The 15451-nt window shown below is 59.9% G+C and overlaps 2 protein-coding genes and 1 long non-coding RNA gene across 9 annotated transcripts; 1 reads left to right on the top strand and 2 right to left on the bottom strand.

Moving 5' to 3' along the window:
* Positions 1 to 407: 407 nt before the first annotated feature.
* On the bottom strand, positions 408 to 3620 carry LOC126648159 (uncharacterized). 2 transcript variants are annotated; one of them, XM_050330879.1, is made up of 3 exons: positions 3580 to 3620; positions 3048 to 3429; positions 408 to 2987 (listed from the first exon to the last, which is right to left on the bottom strand). In XM_050330879.1, the coding sequence occupies exon 3, from the start codon at positions 1732 to 1734 to the stop codon at positions 409 to 411; it is 1326 nt and encodes a 441-aa protein (XP_050186836.1). In that variant the 5' UTR covers positions 1735 to 2987; positions 3048 to 3429; positions 3580 to 3620; the 3' UTR covers position 408. The 2 variants fall into 2 exon arrangements, with proteins under 2 accessions (XP_050186836.1, XP_050186835.1); XM_050330878.1 differs by having other exon boundaries at positions 3048 to 3605.
* LOC126648169 (uncharacterized) lies at positions 2813 to 3776 on the top strand. 5 transcript variants are annotated; one of them, XR_007630752.1, is made up of 6 exons: positions 2813 to 2910; positions 3029 to 3202; positions 3262 to 3291; positions 3352 to 3410; positions 3441 to 3500; positions 3680 to 3775. It is a non-coding gene; the product is annotated as an uncharacterized LOC126648169 (long non-coding RNA). The 5 variants fall into 5 exon arrangements; XR_007630750.1 differs by lacking the exon at positions 2813 to 2910 and adding an exon at positions 2917 to 2998 and having other exon boundaries at positions 3059 to 3202; positions 3352 to 3440; positions 3471 to 3560; positions 3680 to 3776; XR_007630753.1 differs by lacking the exon at positions 2813 to 2910 and adding an exon at positions 2917 to 2998 and having other exon boundaries at positions 3059 to 3202; positions 3441 to 3560; positions 3680 to 3776.
* On the bottom strand, positions 3650 to 15166 carry SELENOI (selenoprotein I). 2 transcript variants are annotated; one of them, XM_050330876.1, is made up of 9 exons: positions 14606 to 15162; positions 14268 to 14376; positions 12593 to 12667; positions 11556 to 11818; positions 9856 to 9964; positions 8348 to 8396; positions 7768 to 7948; positions 6780 to 6962; positions 3650 to 5303 (listed from the first exon to the last, which is right to left on the bottom strand). In XM_050330876.1, the coding sequence occupies exons 1-9, from the start codon at positions 14867 to 14869 to the stop codon at positions 5187 to 5189; spliced, it is 1350 nt and encodes a 449-aa protein (XP_050186833.1). In that variant the 5' UTR covers positions 14870 to 15162; the 3' UTR covers positions 3650 to 5186. The 2 variants fall into 2 exon arrangements, with proteins under 2 accessions (XP_050186833.1, XP_050186834.1); XM_050330877.1 differs by having other exon boundaries at positions 5238 to 5303; positions 14606 to 15166.
* Positions 15167 to 15451: the final 285 nt, after the last annotated feature.

Here is a 15451-nt window from a genome sequence, read left to right on the forward strand (position 1 = left end):
AGCCTGAAGGGGCTCCAGGAGAGCTGGAGAGGGACTGGGGACAAGGGATGGAGGGACAGGACACAGGGAATGGCTTCCCACTGCCAGAGGGCAGGGACAGATAGGAGATTGGGAAGGAATTGCTGGCTGGGAGGGTGGGCAGGCCCTGGCACAGGTTGGACAGAGAAGCTGTGGCTGCCCCTGGATCCCTGGTAGTGTCCAAGGCCAGGTTGGAGTAACCTGGGCTGGTGGGAGGTGTCCCTGCCCGTGGAACGAGATGGTCTTTAAGGTCCCTCCCCCCCAAACCACCCTGCCATTGTAGGAATCCATCTGTGCCTGCTGCCCTCCAGCCCATCCCCTGCTCCACCTTCATCCTCACCACGTCCAGCAGGAAGGAAAGAGAAACACCAGTAAAAGGCATGGAAAATTTTATTCTTTACTGATCTTTAATAGGTTTGTTTGTTTGTGTGTTTGTTTGGTTTTGAACACAATAAATATTTCAGTAATAGCATTGAACAGACCGGAGTTCACACCCACTGCAGTACCTGAGCCCCCCGAGTCCAGACCCGGGGGGGAGAAGCCATTTGGGGGTTGCCAGGGACACACCCCAAGGGACAGGGGCAGGGCAGTGTCCCTACTGGGACATGGGGAGGGAGGGGGTGGATTTGGAAGTCTCCAGCCTGAAGCACAGCCCCCAGCTCTGACCCTTGGAGGGTGAGCAGCGAGTTCCTGAGAACCTCCACTCGTGGGGCAGGGACAGCCCGGCCGCTCCCCTGGAGCCCAGAGAGCTCCAAAGCCGGGTCTGACCACACCTGGGTAGGCCAGAGGGTCTTTACACACCCACAGGGACCTTCCCCACAAGCAGAGAGCTGCCACGGGCACTGGCAATAATTTGGGTTGAATAAAACCCTCAGAGTCCACCCAGCCCAGCTGTTCCCCCAGCACTGCCCTGGCCACCGCTGGCCCCGTCCCCGAGTGCCACATCCACAGGGATTTTAAATCCCTGCAGGGATGGGACTCCCCCCCTGCCCTGGGCAGCTGTGCCAGGGCTGCACAGCCCTTTCCAGGAAGGAATTGTCCCAATATCCAACCTGGCACAGCTGGAGGCCGTTCTCTCCTGTCCTGTCCCTGTCCCACCCGGAGCATCCTCCGTGTCCCCTCAGGCCCTGCTCTGACACAGCACAGCCAGGCCGAGGGGGGCAAAAGCAGGAGCAGCCAAGGCTGTTTTCCCTCAAGCACTGTTTCCCCAGGGGATTTTCCAGGTCTATCCCAAGCAGGCTCGGAGGAGAAGAGTTCAGGGACCTCACTAGAGCTGATCCAAAGAGCTCCGAGTCCCTGGTGCAGGTCCTCGATGGTGACACCAGGCAGGTGACACCAGCCCTGCTGAGGGAGCTGAAAGTGCTCCCAGAGCCTCTGGCAAAGCCCCTGGCTCGGCTGCCCGATGTTCACGAGAAGAGGAGGCTGCTGAGTCCCATCCAGGGGCTCCAGGAGGGCTGGAGAGGGACTGGGGACAAGGGATGGGGGGACAGGACACAGGGAATGGCTTCCCACTGCCAGAGGGCAGGGAGAGATGGGAGATTGGGAAGGGATTCCTGGCTGGGAGGGTGGGCAGGCCCTGGCCCAGGTTGGGCAGAGAAGCTGTGGCTGCCCCTGGATCCCTGGAAGTGTCCAAGGCTTGGAGCAGCCTGAACTAACGTTATCCCTGGAAGAAGAGACAACACGGATCAGCTGAGGAGCCAGGAAAGTCCCCTCCATCCCCAGGGGCACATCCCTTGGGGAGGGCAGAGCCCAGGCAGTGACCCCCACCGTGGAACATCCCCCTCGGGGGCTGTCACCCAGGAACACGTTTATTCTCCAGACCTAAACCCAGAGTGATGGATAAACGGGTTGTTTCTCGGCTGTTTCACGCCCCACCCTGCCCAGTGCTTTGCTCTCTGTTTCCCTTCCCCTCTCAGAGTGCAGGAGCAGCAATCACTGCACTTCCACCAGCCCAGGGAGAGCCCCCCTCCTCAGCAGCACCAACCACGGGGGCACCGAGGTGGGCTCTGCTCCCTCCCTGCTCTGGTGGCACCAGGGACAACCAGCCCAGCCCCAGCGCTGACCGAAGGAGACGTTTTTCAGTTTCAAGGTGCGATCAATTAAAGGCACCAAAGAGCCAGGACTCCCCAGGACTCCCCAGGGACAAACCTGTGCAGGGGAAGCAGCTCCGGTTTGGGAGGGAGATGTTTCTCCTACACACTGCAGTTTGAGCTCAGACAAATCCCAGCACCCCCAGTCCCCAGCAATGCCCGTGGGAAGGGACGGGACGAGGCAGGGGCCGGGTTGGGGAGCCCAGAGCTCAGCTGGGAGCCCGAGGGAACAGCCCAGCCCTTCCCCGGCCCTGCAAACACAAAACTGGGCAGGAAACCATCCCACCCCCACGCTCTGTGAGTGCTGCCAGCCCAGCCCTGCCATCCAGCCGTGTCCCAGGGAAATGTGTCCCAGTTTCAGGCCCCGTCCAATTCCCGTGCGAGCGGGACTTAAACTTTTATCTCCGTAATTACATCTCACTGAACAGCATCAAACAGCCAAAAACTCACAAGTGCAGCCCGCTTCATTTGCCCACTGAGGGTTGGTTTTGTTTTTTTTTTTTTTTTTTCTCTGTACAACATCAGTAAAACGGATGGGAGGAAGCTCCTTTATTAAATAAAACTCTGACAACCACCCCGCCCCCTTTCCCGGCCACGCCGCAGCCGCACAGACAGACACGGGAGCACAGGGACATCCAGAGCCTCCCACGGGCATCCAGAGCCTCCCACGGACACCCAGAGCCTCCCATGGACATCTAGAGCAGCACAGGGACACCCAGAGCCTCCCACGGGCATCCAGAGCCTCCCACCATGGGTGGCAGCCTGGGGGGAGGTACCTGTTTGTTCCTCACCCCACGAGGAGGTACCTGTTCACTTCTCAGCCCTAGGGGAGGTACCTGTTCATTCTCACCCCAGGGGGAGGTACCTGTTACTTCTCACCTCAGGGGGAGGTACCTGTTCCTTCTCAGCCCTCAGGGGAGGTACCTGTTCACTTCTCACCCCAGGGGAAGGTACCTGTTCATTCTCACCTCAGGGGGAGGTACCTGTTCACTCTAACCCAGGGGGAGTTACCTGCCCGTTCCTCATCCCAGGGAGAGGTACCTGTTCATTGTCACCCAGGGGAAGGTACCTGTTCATTCCTCACCCCAGGGGAGGTACCTATTCACTCCTCAGCCCAGTAGGAGGTACCTGTTCATTCTCTCCCCAGGGGGAGGTACCTGTTCACTCCTCAGCCTAGGGGGAGGTACCTGCCCATTTCTCACCCCAGGAGGAGGTACCTGTTCATTCTCAACCCTGGGGGGAGGTACCTGCCCATTTCTCACCCCAGGAGGAGGTACCTGTTCATTCTCACCCCAGGGGGAGGTACCTGCCCATTTCTCACCTCAGAGGGAGGTACCTGCCCATTTCTTACCCCAGGGGGAGGTACCTGCCCATTTCTCACCCCAGGGGGAGGTACCTGCCCATTTCTTACCCCAGGAGGAGGTACCTGCCCATTTCTTACCCCAGGGGGAGGTACCTGCCCATTTCTTACCCCAGGAGGAGGTACCTGCTTGTTTCTTACCCCAGGGGGAGGTACCTGCCCATTTCTCACCTCAGAGGAGGTACCTGCCCATTTCTCACCCCAGGAGGAGGTACCTGCCCGTTCCTCAGCCCAGGGGGAGGCCCCAGTTGCTCCTCCCAGGCCGTACCGTGACCGAGGGCTGACCAAACCACCCCCGACCTCACGGGCTCAGCCTCAGGGTCTCAGGCGGGGTCGCCTGCGCTGACAGTGATTCCAAGTTACAAAAGAGAACCCATCAGACAGCGGCTCCTCAGCTGCTGGAACTTTACACCTCGGAGGGTTCCTAACGCGGCAGGAGGCTCCTCCCGCGGGAGGAGAACGCTCCGACCGAGCTGTTAACGCCCCCCACACGTTGCGCAATAATCAAAGAGTCTGGAGGACTTTGTTCCCATGGCAGTTTTACACCTGCACAATCTGCCGTGCTCGTTCGCTTCCGGATGCAGCCCGTCCAGAGCCTGGCTTTAAGCTACACTCTTCATTCAAGCACAGGTCTTCAGTAAAATCGAGCCAACAGGAGAGGGAAAAATCGGCATTCAGTCTTCACCACCCCACTCGAACTCAGTTATTATAAAAACAAATTAGAAAACCGGGTCGGTGCACACTCACGTCGTGGACAAGCGGACAGTAAACAAAGAGACCCCTGGATGGGACACGCTGGGGACAGACGGACAGTGGGGGTTGGGAGGGGTCCCACCACACCCCCCCTCCCATCCCGGGAGGGCTCTGAAGGTGCACACACAACCAACACGAGGCTCTGAGGGCTTCTCCAGGCGCTGGAAGGGCTGGAGGGAAGGGCCAGGCTGTGCCTGGCTGGGGGAGAGGCGGCTCAGGCAGCCCAGGACCCGCGGAGCGACCTCAACTGCAAAGTCCTGCTGGGCTGGAGGACGTGGGAGCTCAGCTCTGGGGCCTCAGACACTGCCTGTGGAGCCCAGAGCCCACTCCTGGACTGGGAGCATCCATGGACAGGCAGAAACACGGCTGAGGTGTGGGCCCAGGCACCCACAGCTCGAGCAGGGCAGGCAGAAGCCACAGTCCCACTCCTACAGAGAATTTTTCCCCATTCCCCAACCAGGATTTAACTGCAAGTTTTGTGTGTGTCTGGGGTTTCCCCCCCCAAAAAAAACCAAAAAGGTGCAATATTTGCCCCAAAATCAGGAAGGCAGAGCTGTCCCCATCTGCTCTAGAGGTACCAGCCAGGACAAGGGGCTGTCCAGCAGGGTCAGGGACAGCCAGGACAAGGGGCTGTCCAGCAGGGTCAGGGACAGCCAGGCACTCCCCCCTGCCCACCAGCACATCCCCCTGACCTGGGAGAAGAGAGCCCCGTGTTGGTTTTGGTGCCAGGCCCCGGGGCTTTGCTCAGGTAAAGCCTTTGCACCCCCAAGCAGCTTTACCTGAGCAAGGGCCGGGCTGGTTTTCCCGGGAACATTCAGCTGGTCTGAGATACAGTAGCGGTGACCTGCGGGGCTCCTCCCGCTCCAGCCCTGCCCGGGCAGCGTGTCCCGGCCCTGTGCCCGTCCAGGGGGGAGCTGGGGGGGTCTGTGGGGACCGGAGTATTTACAGGGGTGGGCAGCAGGTATTTACAGTCCCTCTGCGGCGCGCAGGCCCGCTCGCTCCTCCTCCAGCCCCAGTCAGTCCGGCGTGGGCTTCTTGAGGGAGAAGGGCCGGATGTTGAAGTGCCTGCTCAGCTGGCTCACCTGGGGACAGGGCACACGCCACGGGGCTGGCTCAGCCAGGTGGGCAGAGGGACAGAGCCGCTCCCCAAACAACACCCCTGCCACCCCACCCCGCGCCCACCCCACCCGCTCCCCACGGATCCACACCCTGCCCAGCCCTGTGTCCCTGGGGATGGGGCTGGCCAGGCACTGGCTCCACGAGGAGCAGCCCTGCTGCCTCCCCACACCTCCCCAAAGAACGGCCTGGCCTTCCTGGGATCGGGTTTGCTTCTGCTCCTCCCTTCCTGAAGGGCAGGGGTCGGGAATTCTGCCCCGAGCCCAGGCCTGCAGGATTTTCCCCCCTCACACTTTTCACCCTCTCTGCTCCTCCCAGCGTTGCTTCCATTGCTTTGCTGAAAGGAATTTGGTATCTCGGATTTCTGTATAATAAAATCCCTGAATCCATTCAGACTGGGGGGGAAGGACACTTCCTGCAGGAGGAGGCTGAGCTGGGTTTGTCGCTGATCATTCCCCCCAAATTCAGAGCAGTTTGGGGTCATGCCCCAGTCAGAAAGCCTTTAAAGGCTCCTCAGCTCCAAGTGACTTTTATCCTGGAAGAAGAGACAGATGGGCCCCTGGGAAGCTGGAGAGAGGGAAGGAGGGGAACGGTCCCCGGGGAGCTCCTGGGAGGGGATGGGCAGACCTGGGCAGGAGGATTTCCCCACCCGCTCAATCCCATCTCCAGCTGTGATTCCAAGGCCAAATTTCTTTTAAGCTTCTTAGTTAACTCAAATCCTTCTTGCACAGAAGCCTCTTTACCCTAATTGGAAAGACAAGACAACCTGCCTATTACTCCTGGCTGTAATTACAGCTGGAGCTCCACTCGGGCTCCACGTTAGGGCTGTGCTTCCCAGGGGAAGGGGCTTCCCAAGGAGGGTGTCCCCAGCTGGGCAGGGGACAGGGGTTCCTCGTCCTCCTTCCTCAGCAGCTTCCTGGGGCATTCCTGATGGGATCTGGCCCTTCTCTCAATCCAAACTCAGGGAGCCAGGCACAGCAAGAGGAGCAAATCAGTCCCTGGATCTCAGCCCTGGCAGCAGGGGAGGTGGCCTTGCAGCCCCAGCGTTCCCACCTTCCCCACCAGAGACATCCCCCCTCCATCCTGGCTCTCCCAGCACCTCGGAGACCTCACTGGGAGACCTCAGAGCCCCTCCCAGAGCCCAAAGGGGCTCCAGGAGAGCTGGAGAGGGACTGGGGACAAGGCCAGGACGCAGGGAACGGCCTCCCACTGCCAGAGGGCAGGGAGAGATGGGAGATGACTGGGAAGGGATTCTGTCCAAGGCCAGGTTGGATGGATCTTGGAGCAACCTGTGCTGGTGGGAGGCGTCCCTGCCCACGGCAGGGGGTGAGCTCTGAGCCCCCTCCCGCCCGAACCACCCCCGGCATTGCACGATTCGTGTTTCCAGCTCCCCACCAGCCGTTCCCACTCCCACTTTCCCGGTTTCCCGGAGGGGCACCTACCACGACGACGCCGTAGTGGACGTGTGCCAGGGTGAGGAAGGCCGTCAGCAGGTAGAGCAGCAGCGCCTCGGCCCGGGCTGCCAGCCCCGACAGCACGAGCAGCAGCGCGGCGGCGATGGGCACCAGCATCCAGTGCAGGGGCCGGCACCGCGTGCTGCTCATCTGGCACACGATCAGCTGGCACTGCGGGGCACAGGGAGCGGGGGCTGAGCGCAGGGAGGGCTCCTCGGGCACCCCAGCTCCGTCCCCAGGGCGCAGGGGATGTGGCAGCGGGGCCAGGGCAGTGCCCTCCCTGTGCTGGCACTGCTGGGGCACCCCCAGTGCTGGGGCAGGGCTGGCCCCTCACACCAGAGACACAGGGAGGGGCTGGAGCGTGGGCAGGGAAGGGAACGGAGCTGGGAAGGGGCTGGAGCAGCAGGAGGGGCTGAGGGAGCTGGGGGGGCTCAGCCTGGAGAAAAGGAGGCTCAGGGGGGACCTTCTGGCTCTGCAATCCCTGACAGGAGGGGGGAGCTGGGGGGGTCGGGCTCTGCTCCCAGGGAACAGGGACAGGAGGAGAGGGAACGGCCTCCAGCTGGGCCAGGGGAGGGGCAGGGGGGACATCAGGAGATTTGGGACAATTCCTGCATGGAAAGGGCTGTCCAGCCCTGGCACAGCTGCCCATGGAGGTGGTAAATCCCCATCCCTGGAGGGGTTTAAAATGCCTGTGGATGTGGCACTCGGGGACGTGGCTCAGGGCTGGGGGAATGGCTTGCCCTGATGATCTTAAAAGCCTTTCCCAACCTTAAGGATTCTGCAAATCTGTGGGTATGCACCTAGATCGGATTTTGACCCCAAAAAAATGAGTCCCCACCCCCAAAAAAGGAAGCAGGAGCTCCCTTCCCATCAGCACTTTGGTGCTCACAGCACACACAGAGGGTGCCTGAGCCTCTGAGAACTCTCCATTTAACCAACACTGCACTTCCTCAAGCACAAAGCAAAAGCTGCTCACAGAGATGTTGGCAAAGGCTGTTCCAACCATGAAGTAGAAGAGCCTGGGCTGGACCTCCAGGATGTCCGTGGGGGACAGGAAGACCCAGGTGGTGCAGAGCAGGAAGAGCAGCACTGGGGACACGAGGGGCAGCAGGATTTCATACGCAGAGTGGTGCTTCAGGGTGTTGTTTTTATAGGCCCTGCAACACAAGGAAAGAGAGGAAAACACGTGGGATCAGTGGGAGATCCCTGGTCCTGCCTCCAGTAAATACCTGAGGGGGCTCCAGGAGAGCTGGAGAGGGACTGGGGACGAGGAATGCAGGGACAGGACACAGGGAATGGCTTCCCACTGCCAGAGGGCAGGGATGGATGGGAGATTGGGAAGCAATTCCTGGCTGGGAGGGTGGGGAGGGACTGGGCTGGAATTCCCAGAGAAGCTGTGGCTGCTCCTGGATCCCTGGCAGTGTCCCAGGCCAGGCTGGACAGGGCTTGGAGCACCCTGGGCTGGTGGGAGGTGTCCCTGCCCGTGGCAGGGGGTGGCACTGGATTCATTTAAGGTCCCTTCTCCCCTCACCCAGGCTGGGATTCCAAAGACTCACTTGTAGAAGTTGTGGAGGCTCATGGGCAGCGTCACAGTGAGAGCACAGGCTGGAAAAGAACACACACCCTGTTAGTGCCCTCACAGAGGGTCCCTCACGTGCCCCCTGGGCCTGTTTTGGGTGCTCCGAGGGCGCCCCACGAGCGGCTCGGGCACCTTCACGAGCGGGTGCTCCTGCCTCTGGACCAAGGGCTGTAATTAAAAACTCAGGTCTGCTATGAATTAAATACATTTCCATTCGAAAGGGCTGCATTAACGAGCATTGTGCTTTAAGACAGGGAGAAAGTTTAATTATAGCACAGCTCTAACAGAGCCATGGGGTGAGTGGAACGCCACGAGGGATGAGGGGCTGAGCCCAAGATTCCTTGTGCCTTCACAATCAGGGCAATCTGCAGCTTCTCCAGCTGTGTGCAAACACTTCCAGTGCCCACAGTGCCCCCCCCTGAACAAAAAAAATTGTCATTTTAACTAGATAAACGACACAAACCACCAACCGCTTTATCCATGACAGCCCAGCACAACCCCTGCCCTGCTCATCCAGCTGAAGGAATTTTAGCAGGGTTGGAAACAACTCCTGCCTTAATAACCCACCTCCTACCCCAAATCCTGCCCGTGGGGGCACTGGGTTCTACTGTTCACACTGGAAAAGCACATTTATCTTTATCATTCCCATGGGAAGTTATGGGGTCTGGGGGCTCTGCTGTTCCCACTGGAGAAGCAAAGTTATCTTTATCATTCCCATGGGAAGTTATGGGGTCTGGGGCTCTGCTGTTCCCACTGGAGAAGCACATTTATCATTCACGAGTCAAGCTACGTGGCTGCCACAGGGAAGCTCAGAACATCCACCTGACAGAAGTGCAAGCACCACGCCCAGCACACCAATTAACTCGAAATGAAACAATAAATTACAAAGAACACGGCAAATAAACTCAGCAGGAACTCGTGAACGAGTCAACAAGGTCAGCTCAGCTCTTGCTCTTTGCAGCAGCTTCTTCTGACCGACCACAGGAGAGACAGGCTGGGCTCTTATTTCGGTTTTATTGTTATTACAGCTCTTGTTCAGTGCTCAAGGTGGGCGGATGGAGGGCAGGATCCCCAAACAGCAGCAAAGCAGGAGTGTCCTGAGCCCCCAAAAACCAGGGGAGGCTCCACTGGGTGCCAGGTCCACAGCACCCACCTGCACGTGGGGCTTTGTCCCTTCAAAACTTGGCTTTTATCCCACTGGTTTTATCCCCTAAACCCCTCCCCCCAGGGCTCTCCCTGCAACCCAACAGATGGGGGGGAGTTAAGCTCTCCCAAAATAACCCTGCAGGAGACAACAGTGCTGTTTTTGCAAGGCTGGGGAAGGGAAAGGCTGTGAGAACACCCTGCATTAGTCACCTCAACACCAGCCCACCAGCAGCTCCCCTTGGCAGCAAACAGAGCAGCGTTAGCACGGCATATTAAACATTGGCTCGGTTAAAAAAGGGTGGAGTTTTAAAAGACAGGCTTCAACATGGAGTTTCTTACCAATAATCATTGCAGTGAATAGGTCTCTATATAAGAAATTAAACAGGAAAGGTGCATACCAGGCCTCAACTCCCACAAAGGCTGTCACTATGTAGACAATTGAAATGGTCTGAAAGAGAGCACAGGACAGGGGGGTGTGAGGAGAGCAGGGCTGGGAGGACGGGAGATGGGAGGGCCCTGGGGCTGGCACCACCTGTGCCAAGGCACCTTCAGCCCTACCCACCCCAGGGAGGGGAAAAATAAACCCACAAACCCCTCCATGGCAGGAGGGGCAAGCAGAGCGAGCTGAGATTGCATCGGGCAGTGCCCTCCCTGTGCTGGGGCAGGGCTGGCCCCTCACACCAGAGACACAGGGAGGGGCTGGAGCGTGGGCAGGGAAGGGAACGGAGCTGGGAAGGGGCTGGAGCAGCAGGAGGGGCTGAGGGAGCTGGGGGGGCTCAGCCTGGAGAAAAGGAGGCTCAGGGGGGACCTTCTGGCTCTGCAATCCCTGACAGGAAGGGGGAGGCTCAGGTTGGATCCTGGGGAGAATTCCCACATGGAAAGGGCTGTCCAGCCCTGGCACAGCTGCCCATGGAGGTGGTAAATCCCCATCCCTGGAGGGATTTAAAATCCCTGTGGATGTGGCACGTGGGCACATGGGTCAGCGGTGGCCTGGGCAGTGCTGGGGATGGTTGGACTCCAGGGTCTCAGAGGGCTTTTCCAACCTCAGTGATTCCTGGAGAAGGACAGGACCAGGAGCCAGGGACGCCCTCGCTGAGCTGGAACTCAGGAGGTGTCCCAAGCACAGTGGCAGCTTCCACACCACAAGTTCCAGCGACCCAGGAGGGTTCACTCAGGGACACTTTTCTCCTCCATCTGCTGCTGGATTACAGGGCAGAGCTCACAGGGAGTATTTCAGCTTCGCCAGCCCCCCCTGAACTGGTGGAAGACGCTGCAGGGGCAGCTCAGCCCTCCAGCCCTGCCCTTCTGCAAGCACGGGCGTGGAGCAACTTGTGGAGAAAGAGCCCAGAGCGTGCCTGGGGTTCAGCCCCCGTGGCCTTCAGGAGGACAGATGATCATTGCAGAGCAGCTGCACTCACTCAGCTCCCCTCCCAGCCCGCTGCACTTCCCACCCAGCGTCTGATGAGCCAGAAGATAAATCAAATGGGTGCAATCGGCTATGAGGAAGAGGGGTTTTTACAACGAGGGGGCGGTAAAACAGGGGCACAGGCTGTCAGCCCCATCCCCTGGAATTGTTCAAGGCCAGGTTGGGCAGGGCCTGGAGCAAGCTGGGAGAGTGGGAGGCACTGCCAGCAGTGCAGGGGATCTGTCTCAGCCCAGCTGTCTTCACAAAGAGCTTCCTGCAGAGAATCCCCTAACGAGGGGTGGACACCCCGGCACCCCAGAGGGTCCATCCCCATCAGCCTCAGGCACCAGGGTATGGGGGGGGGGGGACACCTCCCCGGGAACACAGCAATTAACAAGCCAATTAACCCCCGCTGTGCTTTTGGCACCCGTCCCAGCAGGTCCCAAAAGGCCTCCCGGACCTCCAGCCTCGAACTTACCCACAGGGCAGAGTGCCCCAGGCCCCGGCTGAGGTGGGCAGAGCAGCAGGGGCAGGACAGACTCCTCGGGGGGGGGGGTTCCATCTGCAGGGGCTCCCGGAGCAGAGCAGGGGGGAGCACCCCTGAGGGCTGTGGGGAGGGGGTGGCAAAACTCACCACCTGGCTGATGTCATATCCCCAGGGCAGGAAGAGAATGCCCGTGTTGTACTTCTCCCAGTGGGAGAGGATGAAGGAGAACAAGACCACCCAGAGCAGGAGGTAGAGCACGAAGACGCTGACGCCGGTGGAGCCGCGGCCGAAGGTGGAGTAGACGGTGACCACGAAGTACACGCAGGCCCAGCTGTCCAGCCCGTGGTCGAAGAGCTCTCCCAGGGGGGTGCTGGAGTTGGTGCGACGCGCCTGCTTCCCGTCCACCCCGTCTGGGAGGAGGGGAGGGAGCAGGGAGTGATCCTGGACACCCTCCCACACACACACACACAGCGATGCCACCACCTCCACCCTCCACGGGGAGTGGGGGGGGTCCCACCCAGCCCCTGCTCCAGGGGAGGCTGGGAACGCAACAGCCCCACAGGGTTGTGTTTATTGCCTCCTATTTGCTCTCTGTTCCTTAAAGCAGCACCTGCCAGAGCCTGAAGGGGCTCCAGGAGAGCTGGAGAGGGACTGGGGACAAGGAATGGAGGGACAGGACACAGGGAATGGCTTCCCAGTGCCAGAGGGCAGGGAGAGATGGGAGATTGGGAAGGGATTGCTGGCTGGGAGGGTGGGCAGGCCCTGGCACAGGTTGGGCAGAGAAGCTGTGGCTGCCCCTGGATCCCTGGAAGTGTCCAAGGCCAGGCTGGATGGGGCTTGGAGCAACCTGGGCTGGTGGGAGGTGTCTCTGCCCATGGCAGGGGGTGGCACTGGATGAGCTTTAAGGTCTCTCCCAACCCAAGCCAGTCTGGGATTCCTGACAATTTAAAGCAGACCCAAGACAGAATTTCACAATTTATCTCAAATTTGTCTCGGTTCCAGTTTCCTCCTTTCCTCATCTGCTGCTCTGGGACAACTTCCTTCTCTCCACCCTGCAAAGCAGCTCCCAGGAGCTGCTCCAGCAGACCCAGGAGCCGCTGGATGAGTGCCTGGCAGGAGACAGAACCCAGCATTTCCCAGGGGGCTCAGGTGACAGGCAGCCCAGCCAGCAGGAGAACTCTTACCTAACGTGTAGGCCATGAAGTTGAGGAGCCCCACGACGATCCACACTCCGTTGGGAACGTGCTGGTGATCAGGAGCTGCAGGGATCACACAGACAGCTCAGGACCAGCTCCCAGGGGGTTTGTTCTGGCCCAGGAGGCAGAGCCCAGGGCCAAGGCAAAGCACCTGCACGGCTCAGTGACACTGGGGTGTGAGAGTTCTCGGGATGTGATGGCAGAGCTGCTCCACAACAGCCCACGGAACCAGGGCACTCGAGGGCTTTTCCTTCTGGGATTTAACTTCTCCTCTGTCCCCAGATCCCCCCAAATCAAGGCTCTGGAGGCTCCATCAGCACAGGGAAAGGTTCTCTTTCCAAGAGGGACGTGCAGAACACGTGTGAGGAAGGGCCCAAAGCACGAGCCTCCCCAGCCCTCCAAAGGCAGCTTCTGAGAGGCTGGGACAGCTGGGGAAGGGAAGGCTCTGGGGAGACCTGAGAGATCCTTCCAGAGCCTGCAGGAGCTCCAGGAGAGATGCAGAGGGACTGGGGACAAGGAGTGGAGGGACAGGACACAGGGAATGGCTTCCCACTGCCAGAGGGCAGGGAGAGATGGGATTTTGGGAAGGGATTCTTCCCTGTGAGGGCAGTGAGGCCCCGGCACAGAGAAGCTGTGGCTGCCCCTGGATCCTTGTAAGTGTCCAAGGCCAGGCTCGACGGGGCTTGGAGCAACCTGGGCTGGTGGAAGGTGTCTCTGCCCATGGCAAGGGGTGGAACTAGAGGATCTTGAAGGTCCCTTCCAAGCCAAACCATTCTGTAATTCCCTGATTCTGGACATCTGATGCCCTGGGGATTCTCCCCTTGCCCTACTGTCAGCTTTCCTTTCATGGCTCAAGGACCAAAACACAGCCCAAATGTGGGCAAAAACACCCCCTGATGCCACCTGAGCTCTCCCCAGCCTGGACTTGCCCACCCACCCACAGGGGCACTCCCACAAAACCAGGGTTTTCCCACCTAGCAGTGGGCCCAGTTTTAGAAGAACAAGATGAGCTCTCCAGAGCAACCCAACCCAACCCTGGCGGGGGCAAAGGGAGACGAAACACGGAGAGGGATCCAGTGAGAATTATCACTGTAAGCCTTTCCCCTGGGACTGTGCCACGAGGGAAGGGACACCTGGGCCTCTGGAATCGCAGGCAGGTGCACGTGGGCACTGCTGGACAGCTCAGAGCTGCGAGCAGCGAGGCTGAGGAGGAGGAGGATGTGTGGCCTGGCCAGTCAGGGAGCAGGGACGTGAGGAACGAGGCCGCTCATCCCAGGGAAGCAGCGTTTCCCACGTCACCCTGGCATCTTACAACAAGGCTGTTGTCTGCTGTGTGGGAAGAGCCAACTGCTGCCCAAGATTCCAGCCGTTTGCCCCTCCCTCTCCCCACCCCAGGAGCACATTCCAGCCCGAGGGAAGGTGCTGTACCCAGACAAATCCTTGTCAGGAAGCCCAGCGGGTCCAACCCCCTGCTCTGTCCCGGTCACTTGGGAAGGCCCAGGGGCCTCACCCAGCTGTGCTGGGACTGCCAGGTGGCAGATCCAGCCCTGGGAACACGCAGCCATGGCAGGATCCACCCCTGGGAACACGCAGCCTTGGCAGGATCCACCCCTGGGAACTCGCAGCCTTGGCAGGATCCACCCCTGGGAACTCGTAGCCTTACCGGAGGCGTAGAAGTCCGGGTCGAAGTACGCCATGAGGAAGAAGTTGAAGACGAGGAGCAGGAAGCCAGAGAAGGTTATCAAGTTTGGGGCCAGCCAGGTGGGGAAGATCTGTGGGCAAGCAGCAGGAGGAGGAGGAGGAGGAACTCGTTAGAACATGAGTTCTGGCGAGGGGGCAGGTGCTGCTCCGGCACCGCGGGAGCATCCCGAGCATCCCAAGCAGCAGGAATCATGAACTGGGATGCAGGGATTCAAGGCAGGCTGCAGGCAGCCCCTGGGGGGTAGGGGCACCCCCAAGGAGGCAGCTGAGGGTGTCCCAGGGGCGGCTGAGGGGGCTCACCTTGACGATGGTGTTCCAGAAGGGGTGCATCACGTACAGGGACAGGGGGTTGCTGTCCACGGCGCTGTACTGGGGACCACAGAGGGAACAAAACCACCAGTCAGGGCTCAGAAACACTCGGGAAAAGCCAGGGATCCAGAAACCATGGAGGGTTAAGGGGTTGCAAGGGACCTTAAGGACCGTCTGGTCCCAGCCCCTCCACCACAACTCCCACTGATCCCCCTCATTCCAGCCTGGCCTGGAACACTTCCAGAGTCGGGGCATCCCCAGCCTGTTCCAGGGGTTCTCACCACCCTCACAGCACGGGACTCCTTCCCAGCATCCAACCTGAATTTCCCCTCCTGCAATCTGTACCCGTCACTCCTTGTCCTGTCACTGCTGTTCCAGGAACACTCTGAGCTTTTTCCACGAGGACAGAAACCACCCCGGCCTCGGTGCCGCAGCAGCGCTCGGGTCAAGGCCGGAGTCACCCCAAAAACGGTGTGAACACCCCAAAAACGGTGTGAACACCCCAAAAACGGTGTGAACACCCCAAAAACAGTGTGAACACGCCAAAAACGGTGTGAACACCCCAAAAAGGACCCCCCCCCCCAGCTCCAGTGGCCACGGGCTCCTGGTCACACCTCACACCAGGGGAGCAGCCCCAGGAGAAGAGCAGGGACAGTTCCCACCACCACGGTTTTTGGAAGGACACCCAAGGACACTCAGCCAACGCTGCGCCCCCAGGGCCACGCCACAGGCCCTTTGTGGGGTGGCACTTTGTCCATCTGACAGGGTGCCCGTGTCCCCAGGCGCCCTCAGCGCTGGGCTGTCCCACCAAGGACAGCTGGGGGTGTCCAGGGGGCT

The sequence above is a fragment of the Myiozetetes cayanensis genome, unplaced genomic scaffold (genome assembly GCF_022539395.1).
Source record: "Myiozetetes cayanensis isolate MyiCay16 unplaced genomic scaffold, myiCay2020 scf45, whole genome shotgun sequence".
Taxonomy (NCBI): domain Eukaryota; kingdom Metazoa; phylum Chordata; class Aves; order Passeriformes; family Tyrannidae; genus Myiozetetes; species Myiozetetes cayanensis.